This window comes from Oncorhynchus keta, chromosome 19 (genome assembly GCF_023373465.1).
Source record: "Oncorhynchus keta strain PuntledgeMale-10-30-2019 chromosome 19, Oket_V2, whole genome shotgun sequence".
NCBI lineage: Eukaryota > Metazoa > Chordata > Actinopteri > Salmoniformes > Salmonidae > Oncorhynchus > Oncorhynchus keta.
The window spans coordinates 57,286,224-57,304,795 of NC_068439.1; the positions used below are offsets into that span (position 1 = coordinate 57,286,224).

At 41.4% G+C, this 18,572-nt stretch overlaps 2 protein-coding genes across 6 annotated transcripts in view; one reads left to right on the forward strand and one right to left on the reverse strand.

Moving 5' to 3' along the window:
* Positions 1–3,847, forward strand: part of ppp4r4 (protein phosphatase 4, regulatory subunit 4) — a 124,936-nt gene extending 121,089 nt beyond the window's left edge. For all 5 annotated transcript variants that reach the window (XM_052470848.1, XM_035793976.2, XM_035793977.2 and 2 more), the window contains one exon: positions 3,170–3,847. In XM_052470848.1, the coding sequence (XP_052326808.1) occupies positions 3,170–3,215 (46 nt within the window). In that variant the 3' untranslated portion in view covers positions 3,216–3,847. The remainder of the gene's footprint in view (positions 1–3,169) is intronic.
* On the reverse strand, positions 3,570–18,352 carry serpina10a (serpin peptidase inhibitor, clade A (alpha-1 antiproteinase, antitrypsin), member 10a). The gene is made up of 6 exons (XM_035793980.2): positions 18,212–18,352; positions 15,456–15,767; positions 14,894–15,175; positions 14,150–14,423; positions 9,234–9,381; positions 3,570–4,669 (listed from the first exon to the last, which is right to left on the reverse strand). The coding sequence occupies exons 2-6, from the start codon at positions 15,742–15,744 to the stop codon at positions 4,484–4,486; spliced, it is 1,179 nt and encodes a 392-aa protein (XP_035649873.1). The 5' UTR covers positions 15,745–15,767; positions 18,212–18,352; the 3' UTR covers positions 3,570–4,483.
* Positions 18,353–18,572: the final 220 nt, after the last annotated feature.

Genomic DNA, 18,572 nt, shown 5'->3' on the forward strand with positions numbered 1-18,572 from the left:
CGTGACCTTTGATATCAGTCTAAGTGACTTTTAGGAACTCCAGTGAAGCGAACTTTCCAATCCCAAATCGACCCATGCCCAGTACCCTCAGTACTTGTGTAGATACTTTTGTATATAAACTCAGCAAAAAAAAGAAATGTCCTCTCACGGTCAACTGCGTTTATTTTCAGCAAACTTAAGATGTGTAAATATTTGTATGAACATAACCAGATTCAACAACTGAACAAGTTCCACAGACATGTGACTAACAGAAATTGAATAATGTGTCCCTGAACAAAGGGGGGGTCAAAATCAAAAGTAACAGTCAGTATCTGGTGTGACCACCAGCTGCATTAAGTACTGCAGTGCATCTCCTCTTCATGGACTGCACCAGATTTGCCAGTTCTTGCTGTGAGATGTTACCCCACTCTTCCACCAAGGCACCTGCGAGTTCCCGGACATTTCTGGGGGGAATGGCCCTAGCCCTCACCCTCCGATCCAACAGGTCCCAGACGTGCTCAATGGGATTGAGATCTTGGCTTTTCGGTGGACATGACGGACCCTCCACCTCCAAATCGATCCCGCTCCAGAGTACACGCCTCGGTGTAACGCTCATTACTTCGTCGATAAACGCGAATCCGACCATCACCCCTGGTAAGACAAAACCATGACTCGTCAGTGCTGAGCAATTTTTGCCAGTCCCGTCTGGTCCAGCGACGGTGGGTTTGTGCCCATAGGCGACGTTGTTGCCGGTGATGTCTGGTGAGGGCCTCCCTCAGTCTAGCCTCTCTCAGCCTATTGTGGACAGTCTGAGCACTGATGGAGGGATTGTGCGTCCCTGGTGTAACTCGGGCAGTTGTTGTTTCGATCCTGTACCTGTCCTGTAGGTGTGATGTTCAGATGTACCCGATCCTGAGCAGGTGTTGTTACACGTGGTCTGCCACTGCGAGGACGATCAGCTGTCCGTCCTGTCTCCCTGTAGTGCTGTCTTAGGCGTCTCACAGTACGTACATTGCAATTTATTGCCCTGGCCACATCTGTCTCCTTGCAGCATGCCTAAGGCACGTTTCCGCAGATGACCAGGGACCCTGGGCATCTTTCTTTTGGTGTTTTTCAGAGTCAGTAGAAAGGCCTCTTTAGTGTCCTAAGTTTTTATAACTGTGACCTTAATTGCCTACCGTTTTTAAGCTGTTAGTGTCTTAATGAACGTTCCACAGGTGCATGTTCATTAATTGTTTATGGTTCATTGAACAAGCATGGGAAACAGTGTTATATTATACACAAAACTGTTTACAATGAAGATCTGTGAAGTTATTTGGATTTTTACGAATTATCTTTGAAAGACAGGATCCTGATAAAGGGGCGTTTCCTTTTTTGCTGAGTTTATAATATATGTGGACAGCCCTTCAAATTAGTGAATTTGGCTATTTCAGCCACATCCGTTGCTGACAGGTGTATAAAATCGAGCACACAGACATGCAATCTCCATAGACAAACATTGTCAGTAGAATGGCCTTAAAATGAAGAGCTCAGTGACTTTCAAAGTAGCAGCGTCATAGGATGCCACCTTTCCAACAAGTCAGTTCGTCAAATTTCTGCCCTACTAGAGCTACCTTGGTCAACTGTAAGTGCTGTCATAGTGAAGTGGAAATATCTAGGAGCAACAACAGCTCAGCCGCGATGTGGTAGGCCACACAAGCTCACAGAATGGAACCGGCAAGTGTAAGAATCATCTGTCCTCAGTTGCAACACTCACTAGTGAGTACTAAAGTGCCTCTGGAAGCAACGTCAGCACAAAAACTGTTTGTCGAGCAGCTTCATTAAATGAGTTTCCATAGCCAAACAGCCGCACACACAAGCCTAAAATCACCACAATGCCAAGCATCAGTTGGAGGGGTGTAAAGCTCACCGCCATTGAATTCTGGTGCAGTGAAAACACATTCTCCACTCAACCCCACCCATCTATCTCTGAACACCATCCAGTTTAGATTTCTAGTTGCCATATATTTTTCAATGTTGATGATATTTCACAACAATTCTGAACCTTTCTATTCTCATAGTTCCTACAGATTGTAAATTAAAGAGACATTTTTTGTTAAAAGTGTTATATTATTGATAAATTGACTGACTTTTCAAATCACAGAGCAGTGTTATTTCCAGAGTTAGCTCCAGGTAAATGTTGCAATTCTTCAGCCATTCCTGAACCTGTGACCAAAAACAAGCTACATATGGACAGTACCAAAACAATTGGTTGCAAGAATTTGGTATAATTTAAATTGAGAAATTCTAAGTTTTGAATCCGGCAGCATTTTGTGTATAAGTTCCTAAAACATGTGCCATGGAATCATTAAAAATCTCTTCCCAACTATTTTGCAATCTACAGTCGTGAGAATGACACAGATATACATTTTCACATTTTCATGGTGAGCATTGATTATGCAAGAAGGGGCTGCCATCAGTCAGGATGTGGGCCAGAAGTTAATAGATAGCATGCCAGGGCGGATTGCAGAGGTCTTGAAAAAGAAGTGTCAACACTGCAAATATTGACTATTTGTGTCAACTTCATGTAATTGTCAATAAAAGCCTTTGACACGTATGAAATACTTGTAATTATACTTCAGTATTCCATAGTAACATCTGACAAAAATTAATATGTGTGTCATTCTCAACTTTTGGCCATGACTGTATATGGTGTGGAAGAACTTGAGTGTTATGCACAGAGCCCTGACCTCAACCGCATCAAACACCGTTGGAATGAATTGGAGCGCCGACTGTGAGCCAGGCTTAATCACCCAACATCAGTGCCCAACGTTACTAGTGCTTGTGGCTGAATGGAAGCAAGTCCCCATAGCAATGTTCCAAATTCTAGTGGAAAGCCTTCCCAGAAGTGTGGAGTCTGTTATAGCAAAGGGTGGACCAACTCCATAACAATGCCCATGATTTTGGGATGAGATTGGCCAGGTGGAATTTGTACCATATTGCATACACCTCATCCTCTCAGCTTTAACACCCCCGATTCAAATAATCAGAACCTGCACTCATACCAGCCTTTGCCAGGAGAAATTGCCCAACTCATATGTAGGGGCGGGAGCTAGGTGTCGATTTGGCATAGGTCACTCCTTGTTTACTACTTATTAACTTGTTTACCCAATGCTTACCTGCACCTCCTGTATTCTGTTCTGTTTTCCAGACAAAGGAAGTCCAACTCTTTCGGTATGCAGTCGGGGAGGGAGTGAAGCTGGCTATATGGGGGCGATGACAGACCCCTTAGTCCCCGGCGATGACCTTGAGGTCAAGGCATTGTGAAGAACCGGGTGGCCACGATCACTACACCCCTGCTCTGATGGTCATCCTCCTTCATCTATCTCAAGTTGTCAAAAGTGTGCATCTGTCCTCCCCCTGCTTCAGGTTCCAAATGACAAACAAACCCTAATAAACACTTCAACATTGGCTTGCGGGGGAAAGACGTCCGGAGTCTTAATTACGCCAATGGGAAACAGAACTGACATCGAACCCATCTCTGCCTTATTCCACAAATACTCGTAACTCGTTCCATTTCACAAACAATTAGTAATTACAAACAAAATATGTAACAGTATGCATTTTATTTGTACCTTTATTTATTGGCAATTTTTTTCTGTATTATAGCATGCTTTGAAAAGTCTCTTCTCTTATGTTTTATATTTTCCCAAATGGCTATTGAAGAAAACAAAGCAGTTTTTATGACTATATGATCCAACACTTGTGATTGGTACCGGAATTTCTCCATCCCACCAATGAGATTGTGCCTGGTGCCTCTGAAGCGCCTGAGTGATCCACCCATGCCAACCCTCACCACCCAATCAATAAACCTGTGTTGAATATGTGACATGATAATGAGCTCAATTTACTTACTTTCTTATTCTAATATAAAGCATAAGTCAGTGAATGACTTTTTGGGGCAGATTCTCTCTGACACAGATTGACCCTAGTCCTGGACTAAAAAGCATGTTCAATGGTGAATCTCCTAAAGTAATTTTCAGTCCAGGACTAGGCTTAATCTGTGTCCCGGAAAACACCACAGAGTTTGTTAGTCCTTTGTTCTGTTTTAAACACAATTGGTCCCTTTAGGTTACATAGTGCAAATGTTATAATTTTAGAGTACAGCAGGCAAAACATGTTCAGCGCCTTTTAAAATGACAAATTAAGCCTCGTAAAGGGAGGGAGCAAAACAGAGAAGGAGAGTAGTACTTAAGATGAAGGCAATTACATAACTGCTCAGCATATTGGTATGCAAATACTGAAAACTAGACATTTTGTCCAATTGCAATCTGACCTCAAGTGTCACTATATCTGAATATGACCTATAGTTCACCAAATGGATGCATTAATATTATCTACACAGACTCCTATGGTGCCCTGCAACTTGAGTGTTTATTAGAGGACAATACAGGCAGACAAGACCATTAGTTACAGTGTTATTACTCAACCACAAACACCTATGACACAATGGTTATGGTTGCAGTTACTTCTTGGTGGGGTCGATCACCCTGCCCATGAAGAGAATGCTGCTGGTGGCCTGGTGGTAAATGAGGAAGAGGAAAGGCCGGTTGACGGTGAGCCGAGGAGGTAGACTAGCGAAGATGTTCGGGGCATGAACATTCCCGGTGCTGCTGGTCTCATCCACGGTGATGGCCGCCTTGTGCACAACCTGAAACCACAGAATAAAGCTAAGAAAGGATTGTATGGTTAAGATGTCAGGAAAGTGAATAATGCTGCTAACTGGCCCCAGATCTGTTTGTGCTCTTGCCTACTCCATTGCTGTCCAGTATCCTGGTCAAGCCAATTGCCATTGTCATGACGTTGGCATGATAGCGCTAATAGACAACTGGCTGATGGAAGCCTAATGATGGCCTTTAGAAAATGCAGCTCCCTTGTTTATTTAGATCCCCCATTAGCTTTTGGGTCCACAAAAAACATAACAAGTAACAAAACACTGATAGACAAGGAAAGTCACACAAATGTAAAACACAACAACATACAGTGCATTTGGAAAGTATTCAGACCCCTTGACTTTTTCCACATTTTGTTACGTTACAGCCTTATTTTAAAAAAAATTCTTTTTTTTTTTCGTCAATCTACACACAATACTCCATAATGACAAAGCGAAATTGGCAAATGTATTAGAAATACCTTATTTACATAAGTATTCAGACCCTTTGCTATGAGACTCAAAATTGAGCTCAGGTGCATCCTGTTTCCATTGATCATCCATGATGTTTATACAACTTGATTAGAGTCCACCTGTGGTACATTCAATTGATTGGACATGATTTTGAAAGCACACACCTGTCTATATAAGGTCCCACAGTTGACAGTGCATGTCAGAGCAAAAAACCAAGCCATGAGGTCAGAAGGCACTCCTCAGTAAAAGGTGCATGACAGCCCTCTTGGAGTTTGCCAAAAGGCACCTAAAGGTGTGCTGCTCTGTTTTAAGCCAGCTGCAGCTTTGCTAGGTCTTTCTTCGCTGTACTTGACCATATTACAGGACAGTAATCAAGATGGGACAAGACCAGAACAACTACTACAGTTGGTTTGTGTAAAAAAATGCATGACATCTTTTTATAACAGACATACCCCTCCCAATCTTCACAACAACTTTGTCAGTATGACTTGACCATCCAATGTTATACCTAGGAGTTCAGCTTCCTCAACTTGCTCAATGGTCCCACCCTTTAGGTACAACTCCAGTTGGTTTAGGTCTTCGAGCACTGGTATTCAAAGTCAGGGTTGGGGAAACTACATTTTACATACATTTATTGGGTAAATGTATTCATTGGTTTCTTTTCCTTTTGTTAAGAGATGAAACTGTAATGAATTGAAGGCTATGTGTTGATGTAAAAATAGCATTGTATTTGGCAAAACACAATCCTTGCCATCATTTTAATAAGAACAGACAGAAAACTGATTGGGGGGCTGTTAGAGCCAGCAAAGGGTGCTTTACTATTTTTTAGGCAGTGGAATTACTTTAGCTTCCTTCCACACCTGTGGACAGATACACAGTCTTGTATAACTAACCTTGTGGGGACACACAATTCAGTCCCATTCAAAATCCTATTTTCCCTTACCCTAACCTTAACCCCAAAACCTAATTCTATACCTAACAGTAATTCGAACCTTAACCTCCTAGAAATAGCATTTGACCTTGTGGGGACTAACAAAAATGTCCCGTTTGTCAATTTGAATTTGGTTTACTATACTTGTGGGGTCTTCTGGTCCCCACAAGTATAGTTAAACACACACCTTTATGCCTGTTCAGGGGCTTAACGACAGATTTGTACCTTGTCAGCCGGGGATTTGAACTTGCAACCTTTAGGTTACTAGTCCAACGCTCTAACCACTAGGCTACCCTGCCACCCCATTGATAACTATTGATAACAATAGTTTCCCATCAAGGTTGTCTATACCTGGTGGCTTATCATTATTGATAACAATAGTTTTTCCACCTCTCCCACACTAACTTGACCAAATTCAAAACAGCAATCTTTCTCTTTCATTAGATATTTTGTACAAAAATACTGTATGATGGTTCAATGTTGTCATTTCACTACTGAGTATCACTAATGAAATAGCAATTCAGTAATTCAGCAATAAAAAGATGCGTGTCGCTTGAGAGAAGGAAGATCCTTAATACTACTCCTCAGTCAGTGTGGAGTCTGTAAATAGTCATCGAAATGACTGGCAATATCGAAAGATTTTGTTATAAATGAACCATCAACTTCAATGAAGATTAATTGGGTTTTCCACCCATGATATTATTTAAGGTATATCAAAGTTTTTTTCCATTGTGTTTTATGTCATTTATCTGTGTTTGGTAATATAATATATTCTTCTTTTTGTTAAGTTTAGTCACATTTCTCAATTTACAGTATGTCAACCAATCAGCTGAGCAGCCCGACGTGTTTGCCACCTCTTTTGCAGAATTTCTTTGAACCATACAATTTTGCAATTCATCATCAATCCAGGGGGCTATAACATTTCTCAAAGTTAGTTACTTAACAGGTGCATGCTTATAAACAATTGGCAGTAATACTTTTACAAAAACTTGCAGTGCTGCATCTGGATTCACTTCCTCATACACATCAAACCAACATACATTGTCTTCCACAAACAAATCCTGAGGAAACATTTTGTATTATCTCTTATAAATGACTTTAGGCCCAACATTTGGCACTTTGGATTTCCTTGTTAAATCCACAATTTTATGGTCACTACAGCCGGGAATGGAAACTGATATTGCTTTGGAGCAAAGCTCTTCAGCATTAGTGAAGATATGATCAATACAAGTGGATATTCAACAGTCACTACAAAGATACAGACCTCCTTCCGAACTAAGTGGCCGGAGAAAAAGACAACCACTCAGGGATTTCACCATGAGGCCAATGGTGATTTTTAAATAGTTAATGGTTGTGATAGGAGAAAACTGAGGATGGGACAACAATATTATAGTTACTACAAAACACTAACCTTAATGACAAACTTAAATATCACAAAAGACACATCCTGTTGGCAACAGGGCACTAAAGTAATACTGTAAAAAATGTGGCAAAGGAATTTACTTTTTGTCCTAAATACAAAGTGTTATATTTGGGGCAAATCCAGCACAACCCATCACTGTGTACCAGTCTCCATAATTTAAAGCATGGTGGTGGCAGCATCATGTTATGGGTATGCTTGCCATCGGCAAGAATTGGGGAGTTTTTCAGGATGACAAGAAACGGAATGTAGCTAAGCACAGCCAAAATCCTAGAGGAAAACCTGGTTTAGTCAGATTTCCAACAGACACAGAGAATAATTCACCTTTCAGTAGGACAATAACCCTAAAACACACAGCCAAATCTACACTAGAGTTGCTTACCAAGACGACGTTGAATGTTCTTGAGTGGCCTCATTAAAGTTTTTACTTAAATCTATTTGAACATCTATGGCAAGATTTAAATGGCTGTCTAGCGATGATCAACAACCAACTTGATAGAACTTGAAGGATTGTAAGAATAATAATGGGCAAATATTGCACAATCCAGGTGAGACTCACTCAAAAAGAAAATAATTGCTGCCAAAGGTGTTTCTATAGTTTGTAAAATCAATGACATTTTTACTTTCACTTTGACTATAGACTTTTTTGTGTAGATTGTTGACAAAAAAAGACAATTAAATCAATTTTAACCCCACTTTGTAACACAACAAAATGTGGAAAAAGTCTAGAGGAGTAAATACTTTAACTACGGCTAACCGCATCACAGGATTCAACTTCAAAAAGGTAGCTAGTAACCACATCTTTTTTAGACTTTCAAAATGTTCAATACAACAAACCGAGCTCTCCCTCGTGTCATACCAGATGTTCACACGCTTACCGGATGTGAATGCACTAACCTTTTGAAATGTACTAACCTTTTTAAACGTACTAACCTTTTGAAATGTTTTTTAAAAAATGTACTAACCTTTTTAAACGTACTAACCTTTTTAAAACGTACTAACCTTTTTAAAACATACTAACCTTTTTAAATGTACTAATCTTGACCTGACTTACTCTGGAAGGCTTTGTCTTTACTGTGAATGAATGCATGACAGTCTGAGAATAATGTTACCAAAGAAATCGGTTTGCCAATTTAACTTTGGGAATGCACTGATATACATTATCACATAATATATTTTTATTTTAATCATTTTATGATGATTTTGTAGCAACTCACTTGTATTCACTTGAGGCTCTGATGAGACATATTGCTTTGGGAATATTATGAAGATTTTCATTTTCTGTTAGCAAAAAGTCGTTCTCAGTGGTCACAAGTTACCAAGAGACCTTGCTTAGACAATAAGGACACCACGAAATGCAGGCCTTCAGCAAGATGCCTATTCCTGTCTTCCCTTTCACAGAGACAATTAACCCAAGCAGTGTAAAGTAACCACAGGTGGACATTCAAAACACCGCAGGAAGTGGGATGCATCTCAAATTATTTTTAGTCCCCCACCCACCCCACAGTGGGTATCTATCACTCCTCCATTATCTCAGTCTAACACTTGAGCAAGAGGCCGTCAAGTGACATACAAACACACAGTGGTGGACGCACTTATGGAGACACACTGACAGACACGTACATGAGGGAGAAACACATACACACTGATGAACAACACACAGATATGCACACTCAATGACAGATGCACACACACACTAATGGAGAAACACCAGCTCACACACACACACACACACTGACCTCAGAGAGCCTCAGGCCCGTTTCCCCACCGATGCCAGAGAAGTCAGCGCTGTCCTGGAAGACCTCGCTGATCCCGAGGCCTGGCAGGACCTTCTGCAGGGAGTATGACTGCTCCAGTATAAATCTAGGCAGCTGCACCTCCAGCCTTCTGCAAAGCACAGGAAGTAACATCATAATCATTAGGAATGGGTCATATGGCCAATGGTTGAGTGTTTGAAATTCTTTAAAGGAAATTAGTAAATTATTATAATATATACTCCAGCATTTGCTGTATCACCATTGGCTCTATTCTCCAGCATTTTGGATTTGAGATCAAATGTTTCATATGGAGGCGACTGACACCTTTTATTTGAGGGTATTTTCATGCCCCCAAAACATGCTAACCTCGCACCATTACCAATAACGGGAGGTTAGCATTTTTGTTGGGGTGATATTTATGCCTAACTTTTTCATCAACTCCAATTCGGCTGGCGGCACAGAATATTCTCATCCTAGTCCATTGTAGATTCATACTACAGTTTACTAAATAGCATAAACTACAGTAACAAAACCCATTTGGCTTCAACGAGTATAGGCCTTTACGCATTGCACTTCTCAAATAAAAAAATACTATAAGCTCCCGTAAATGGTATTGTATGTGTGAGGCACGTTCTCAATAAGCAAAATATAGCCTAGGCCTACCATTGATAAGGCGTTATAGGACTGAAATTATCTGAATAGCCTGTGCTTGAAGGAGCACTCCTCTGGTAACCGGACAAGTGGCACTCTGGAAATGGTGACGGATACAAGCCAAGTGGAGTATGCATGAGTAGACCATTTAGAAACCTTTTATGGATAGGACACTTAGCTTAATGCATCACCAGGATAAGAAAGACACCAGGTGCTTTAGTGTTGAACCACTTTTGTTATCGTAGAGTAAGGGTGGCCTACTACGGCTTGTTTTTTCCACATTTTGCTACGTTACAGCCTTATTCTAAATTTCATTAAATAAAAATGTCTAATCTACACACAATATGCCATAATGACACGGCGAAAATAGGTTTTTCGAAATGTTTGCAAATGTATAAAAATACAAAAACAGAAATACCTTATTTACATAATAATTCAGACCCTTTGCTACGAGACTCGAAATTGAGCTCAGGTGCATCCTGTTTCCAATGATCACCCTTGAGATGTTTCTACAACTTGATTGGAGTCCACCTGTGGTAAATTCAATTGATTGGACATTGATTTGTAAAGATACATACCTGTCTACAGTGGGGAGAACAAGAATTTGATACACTGCTGATTTTGCAGGTTTTCCTACTTACAAAGCACGTAGAGGTCTGTAATTTTTATCATAGGTACTTTAACTGTGAGAGACGGAATCTAAAACAAAAATCCAGAAAGTCACATTGTATGATTTTTAAGTAATTAATTCTCATTTTATCATACGTTTCCTGTAGTTCTTGACCAGGTTTGTACACACTACAGCAGGGGTTTTGGACCACTCCTCCATACAGACCTTCTCCAGATCCTTCAGGTTTCGGGGCTGTTGCTGGGCAATACGGACTTTCAGCTCCCTCCAAAGATGTTCTATTGGGTTCAGGTCTGGAGACTGGCTAGGCCACTCCAGGACCTTGAGATGCTTCTTACGGAGCCACTCCTTAGTTGCCCTGGCTGTGTGTTTCGGGTCATTATCATGCTGGAAGACCCAGCCACGACCCATCTCCAATGCTCTTATTGAGGGAAGGAGGTTGTTGGCCAAGATCTCGCGATACATGGCCCCATCCATCCTCCTATCAATACGGTGCAGTCGTCCTGTCCCCTTTGCAGCAAAGCATCCCCAAAGAATGATGTTTCCACCTCCATGCTTCACGGTTGGGATGGTGTTCTTGGCATTGTACTCATCCTTCTTCTTCCTCCAAACACGGCGGGTTTAGACCAAAAATATCTATTTGTGTCTCATCAGACCACATGACCCTCTCCCATTCCTCCTCTGGATCATCCAGATGGTCATTGGCAAACTTCAGACGGCCTGGACATGCGCTGGCTTGAGCAGGGGGACCTTGCGTACGCTGCAGGATTTTAATCCATGACGGCGTAGTGTGTTACTAATGGTTTTCTTTGAGACTGTGGTCCCAGCTCTCTTCAGGTCATTGACCAGGTCCTGCCGTGTAGTTCTGGGCTGATCCCTCACCTTCCTCATGATTTACATTTACATTTACATTTAAGTCATTTAGCAGACGCTCTTATCCAGAGCGACTTACATCATTGATGCCCCACGAGGTGAGATCTTGCCTGGAGCCAAGGACCAAGGGTGATTGACCATCATCTTGAACTTCTTCCATTTTCTAATTATTGCGCCAACAGTTGTTGCCTTCTCACCAAGCTGCTTGCCCATTGTCCTGTATCCCATCCCAGCCTTGTGCAGGTCTACAATTTTATCCCTGATGTCCTTACACAGCTCTCTGGTCTTGGCCATTGTGGAGAGGTTGAGGTCTGTTTGATTGAGTGTGTGGACAGGTGTCTTTTATACAGGTAACGAGTTCAAACAGGGTGCAGTTAATACAGGTAATGAGTGGAGAACCGGTCGGGCTTCTTAAAGAAAAACGAACAGGTCTGTGAGAGCCGGAATTCTTACTGGTTGGTAGGTGATCAAATACTTATGTCATGCAATAAAATGCAAATTAATTACTTAAAAATCATACAATGTGATTTTCTGGATTTATGTTTTAGATTCCATCTCTCACAGTTGAATTGTACCTATGATAAAAATTACAGACCTCTTACATGCTTTGTAAGTAGGAAAACCTGCAAAATCGGCAGTGTATCAAATACTTGTTCTCCCCACTGTATATAGGGTCCCACAGTTGACAGTGCATGTCAGAGCAAAAACCAAGCCACGAGATGGAAGGAATTGTCAGTAGAGCTCTGAGACAGGATTGCGTTGAGGCACAGATCTGGGGAAGGGTACCAAAAAATGTCTGCAACATTGAAAGTCGCCAAGAACACAGTGGCCTCCATCATTCTTAAATAAAATAAGTTTGAGCTGGCCGACCCAGCCTAACTGCGTAATCGGTGGGGAGAAGGGCATTGGTCATGGAGGTGAGCAAGAACCTGATGGTCACTCTGACAGACGTCCAGAGTTCCTCTGTGGGAATGATAGAACCTTCCAGAAGGACAACCATCTCTGCTGCACTCCACCAATCAGGCCTTTATGGTAGAGTGGTCAGAAGGAAGCCACTCCTCAGTAAAAGACACATGAAAGCCCACTTGGAGTTTGTCAAAAGGCACCTAAAGGACTTTAAGACCATGAGATACAAGATTCTCTGGTCTGATGAAACCAATATTAAACTCTATGGCCTGAATGCCAAGCATTACTTCTGGAGGAAACCTGGCACCATGCCTATGGTGAAGCATTGCAGTGGCAGCATCATGCTGTGGGGATGTTTTTCAGCGGCAGGGACTGGGAGACTAGTCAGAATCAAGGGAAAGATGAACAGTGCAATGTACAGAGAGATCCTTGATGAAAACCTGCTCTAGAGCGCTCAGGACCTCCGACTGGGGTGAAGGTTCACCTTCCAACAGGACAATGAACCTAAGCACACAGCCAAGATAACATAGAAGTGGCTTCGGAACATGTCTCTGAATGTCCTTGACTGGCCCAGCCAGTGCCCGGATTTGAACCCGATTGAAAAATAGCTGTGCAGCGACGCTCCCCATCCAACCTGACAGAGCTTGAGGATCTGCCGTGAAGAATTGGAGAAACTCCCCAAATACCAGTGTGCCAAGCTTCATAACGAAGTAGACTCGAGGCTGTAATCTCTGCCAAAGGTGCTTCAACAAAGTACTGAGTAAAGGGTCTGAATACTAATGTAAATGTGATATTTCAGGGGGGTTTTATAATCTGTTTTGCTTCATCATTATGGGTTATTGTGTGTAGATTGAGGACAAAAAAAAAATCATCCATTTTAGAATAAGGCTGCAACGCAACAAAATGTGGAAAAAGTCTAAATACTTTCCGAATGCACTGTATAGCCTACATGGAGGGGTTTTTACGCACAACCAAAATAATAACAAGACCTGGCTAAATAACCTCCATAGATAGAAAGGAGGATGTCTAATCACTCTTTTGCTGCTGACAATCTATATATTTTATTAAAGCTTTGGTGATTAAGATTAATTTTAAAGCGGTCTCACATATTGATAGTCTTGACTACTTGGTGAATGCATTGGGCATAACAACAAAAAACATTGTTTGTGTTTTCTGTTTCTAAATACGGTTTACGGACACAAAAAGCACATCTTTGTTCCATGTGCATATGGGCACTGTGTATCACAGCTGGATAGGCGGAGCTTCTGTAGTCAAAATCCATGGCATAACTAACCACGTTGCCGCTAAGACCTGCTTTCGGTTGGTCTTAAACATCCCCACCAGCGCATACTGAAATTGGTACTTTGGAGCACATTTTTAAGGATACACCTCAGATATTGCCACCCCTCCCACATCAGCGCGCTTGTATAAGACAGGTAAATTACCAATCCTGGCACTAGGGTTTGAAAATTGAAGAGCGCTGGCTTTATCAGGTCAAAATCACAAACTAGCGTGCCTTTGAAAATTGCGCTGACTTAACACCAGACGAAAATAGAACTCTACCAAAGTTAGGAAGAATTTTGGTCCAAATTGGAAGTTAGGTACTATATTTATTGAAAATGATTTGAATCCTAGAAATGAAAATGGCAAAATTGGGTGCAATCAAATAGCTTAATTTCTCAGATCAAATTAAATTTCAACAAAATAATGTTTCAGGAATACTAATCTTATTTTTAACTACAGAAACGGTGTCAGCACAATCTGATGCATTGTTAGGTTGAACGACCCATGAACCTCATATAAGCAACCCATTCCAATGTTGTAGTCCAATTCAACCTACGTCTTCTTGAGTTGTTTGAGCCAGCCTTGGAAGCGTTCTCCCGTGATCTCCTCGTCGATGGACGTGTAGTCCACATCCTCGTCGGGCAGAAGCACCAGCATGGCGGCGCCGCCCGTCATGGGCAGCTTCAGGACACCCAGCTTGAGAGAGCGGTCGTAAGCCAGGTGGTACTTGTCGGAGCGGAACATCATGGGAACCATGGCAATTTTGTACTTGTTCACGTAGAAGCGCTCGTCCTGGGTGAAGCTGGTATTGAAGGTGAGGGCAAACTGGCCTGGTGAGAGAAACAGAAAAGGGAATCAAACATCATGTTGCTGTCACAACTGATATACGTGTTGATGTCACAATACCCAACCTCACTTACACACGAACAAGGCTGGGAGCAGCACAGCATCACCCACAAAAAGCAGTGCAAACAGAGCATTTGTAGATGCGAGGTGCCTTGTTATATGCACCATGGCAGTACATGTCACCTGGAAAGATATGTTTATAAACAGACTGTGCTTACAATAATCTCATTCTCAGACACTTCAGCCTGGGGGCATGGTTATGTTTACAAAAGGTCATAAAATACAGGTGTAAAATACTGTATAATATAATAATAACAACAATAATAACATTTGCCATTTAGCAGACGCTTTTATCCAAAACAACTTTTTTGCGTATGGTGTTCCAGGTAATCGAACACATTACCCTGGAGTTGCAAGCACCATGTTCTACTGAACCCCTGTGCCTACTCCTCACCTTGAAAGAAAATGGCAGTGATTAGCATCATCTGGGTCTGAGGGTCGATGGCACTGACCACCTCCTTCACCTGCTCCCTGGTGTAGGTGTAGAAAAACTGGTTGATGGTGTCCTTGGCAGCCCCGTCGCTATAGTCCAGCCCCTGGACATTTCCTCCATACTTGGTCTGCACAACGTCTCGGTAGGTCGAGTCCACTTTGAACTGCTGGCGGGGAAGGATGCCGATACCCTGGTTCACAAACCCACTCTGGGCCATGCTATCCCGGACACTCTGGAACAGTTCTGGCATAGAAAACAATTGAAAATGTACATTTGTATTTTTTTTTTTTATATTTCAGACAAACACAAACAAACAGAACAATTATGGAAACAATACAGGGTCAGCCGCAGAGCAATGTAACTTTTTTGAGGTGAAGTGCCATGCTCAAGGGCACAACGGCAAAATAATCTGATACCAGGAACTCTTCGGTAACTGGTTTGTTTCCTCCTCTAGCCTGGGATTTGAACCCACCACCACCCTCCCACTTACTGGTCTGCATCTCTATTCTCTAGGGCTAAATACCTGGGATCCTTAGGTGGTCGAGAGCATTCAGACTCAGGCCCTGAAGGAGTTGCTCGCGTGTAGAGCCGTTGGCGCCATTCATCAATGCAGCTAAACCCAGAGATACGGTGAATGGGGAGAGAAGGACGTTGTCATCAGTGGTGCTAGCAATGGCACGGTACAGCCGGGCGGCAAAGTCAGCATTTCTGGTGCTCAGGTCCTGGATTTCCCCAGCGCTGGGCTCCTGTGCCAAAAGTGGCATGGCGAGGAGTGGGATGCACGCCAGGAGGGGGAGGAGTCTGGACGTCATGGTTCTTCCTCCGCTTTTCTCAGCTCGCAATGGAAACAAAATATACATGTTTTAAGCAAAGTGTCCTCAGCAAGTTAAGTTCAACACTAACACATAAACATTTAATTAGTCTAGCGTTAAAGGTATAGTACACTCCAAAATCAAAGGTTGCCTGACATTTTCATACAAAACAAATAGTCTAAAATTGAGCTGAGAATTATCTGAACATTTTTGATTTTGGGGTCCACTATCTTTTTAATATTTATGTAATTATGTACTAGGCTATTAAAATTACAATATGTTATTAGGACAGTAAAGTACCTACATATTACAAATGATACATTTATTTGATGGGCAATGCAGACAGTGCTACAGTAGCTTTGGGACCGCAACTAGGATCCTGTGTATAGTATGGGATAAACAACTGTCAGTGTCCAGAGTAGCTGAGTAAACTCCACTTCATAAATCTCAATGGAGTTCACTTGCGTTTCAGTTGATACTTTTTTAATGCGTACCTTGTACCTAAGTCTGTCCTGTTTAACTGCATTATTTTCTTTGTGTGCTGAAATCCTTCATTTTTCTTCAAAGGTCTGTGGCACTGTGAAAGACATGGGCATGGGCGTGGCTGAAGGACTCCCAGTGCATCACTATGGACAGCGGCACTGGCTGCAGCACAGTGAACAGTGGCACTCAGTGCAGCCTTCCACATTGCTAAACTATCTTCAGCACCAGGCCAGCCAAAGACTGCGCCACAGCTATGCTCACCCAACACACCTGTGCAGGATTACTAAATCAGCACACCTGCAAGGCATTCCCTAATCAACTGACTGACACAAGACTGCAGGCTGGACCTCGCTCAAGTGGAGCAGTTAGGAAGACTGCCAGAGCGTGCACTCCCACTTCTGTAGTTGGGCACACCTCACTCTTCCCGACAAGGTCCAATGCAGCCTTTTTTAAAGAATATCCAGTCACTTCTGGGTAACAATTAAGTACCTTACTGTGATTCTTTTAAATTAAAATGTTAAAAAAATATATTTAAAAAATGATTCTTTGCAAAGAGGATTTTCTCAATTATGAATTTTGCTAGGAATGTCTGAGAGTGGTCTGAGTGGGGAAGGGGAAACTGAAAACTAGCTGTTATTGGCAGAGAGATTTGGAACTCTTTCTTATTCGTCTATTAACTAAATTTACCATCTGCTGATGTCACCAGGCAGGCCGTAAAATAAATGTCTCTTATACTTAAAGGGCATTATCCATTTTCACAATTTGACAGTATTATTCCAACCTCCATACAAAAAATTAGGAACAACTTCCTAATATTGAGTTGCACTCTTTTTCCCTCAGAACAACCTCAATTCGTTGGCGCATAAACTCTACAAGGTGTCAAAAGCATTCCACAGGGATGCTGACCCATGTTGACTCCAATGCTTCCCACAGTTGTGTCAAGACTATTTTCTCTATGCTGATTTTAGAATATTTGTATGAAATTGTATCTCCAATCAGATGGATACTGTGCTATGTATTGGACATTAATATAATAATAATAATATATGCCATTTAGCAGACGCTTTTATCAAAAGCAACTTGCAGTCATGCGTGCATACATTTTAAGTATGGGTGGTACTGGGAATTAAACCCCTTACCCTGGCTTTACAAGTGCCATTCTCTACCAACTGAGCTACAAAGGACTACTGAGGCTTTGAAGCCACCAGTTAGTCAGCCATATTGGCATTCCCCAGTAGGAAAGGTCCTCCATAGGAATGAACATTATTTAAATTAAATGTTTTAAGGACAAAATGACATATACCATTAGTCATCTCAAATATATAGACTTTAAGGAAAATATCTTTATATATTGTTGTGTATGCTTAGCAACACATAACATAATTTTAAAGTATGCATTAAGGTGTCTGTAATATAATACATGTGGCAAAAACGAATGAAGACATTAATAAATGCATTTTTATTGCTTCCAAAGAGTGCCAAGATGGAGGCGTGGTGGCTTCAACACAGCGCCCCCTATCAGTCATCTAGTGTATATACAAATCATTGATGGAAACCAAGCTACTGAGACAAAAATAGGATGGGCTGGTAGGTTGTATCAGGCTTGTTGACCTTTATTAAAGTACCTTTTTGAATTGATTTTGGGGGATATTTAACAGATTATGGCCCTGATCTTGGGAGCTGGTGTGCTATTTATGTGCACATTCCACAACCATTTAAACCATTCAAGAATAGACAAATAGGCGGCTATTACGCAAGAGTGCATCAAAACATCGTGATATCGTTGTATAAAATAAAATGGAACCCTAATCTAGCTTTAAAATGTACATTAATTTGAGTTATGGCAAGAGACCTGGCAATAATATTATTATGCGTAGGCAATTTCAATAGCATGGGTGTAACGAGTGGGGTTTCTTCACCCAATATGATGCGACACTGAATAGCAACTCATATTTTAAAATAGAAAGGATGATAGAATACTTACTTTTGCACTAAAAAGCCTGCCTGGAAATTGATCAGGATAACGTCACAGATAACAAAAAAATACGTCTGTGAAGACCTCTGTTCCGCAGGCAGGAATTAACAAGACCGAGCAAGAATAAGGCCATGAACTCAGCGATTTTCCTTCAAAGTAAAAGTAATGCAAAGAAGAATACAAAGAGTAGGAATTCGTACAAATGTATGAGGAAATGTTAGCAGTTTAACAATATGAAAACAGGAATAAAGTGAATCTCCTTTATAACACCAATAATATTATACTATTGACAATATTTTTAACAGCATTAAAAGTGATGATTACTAGATAGTTATCAAGGTAACAACAGTAATACAAATAAAACATGATT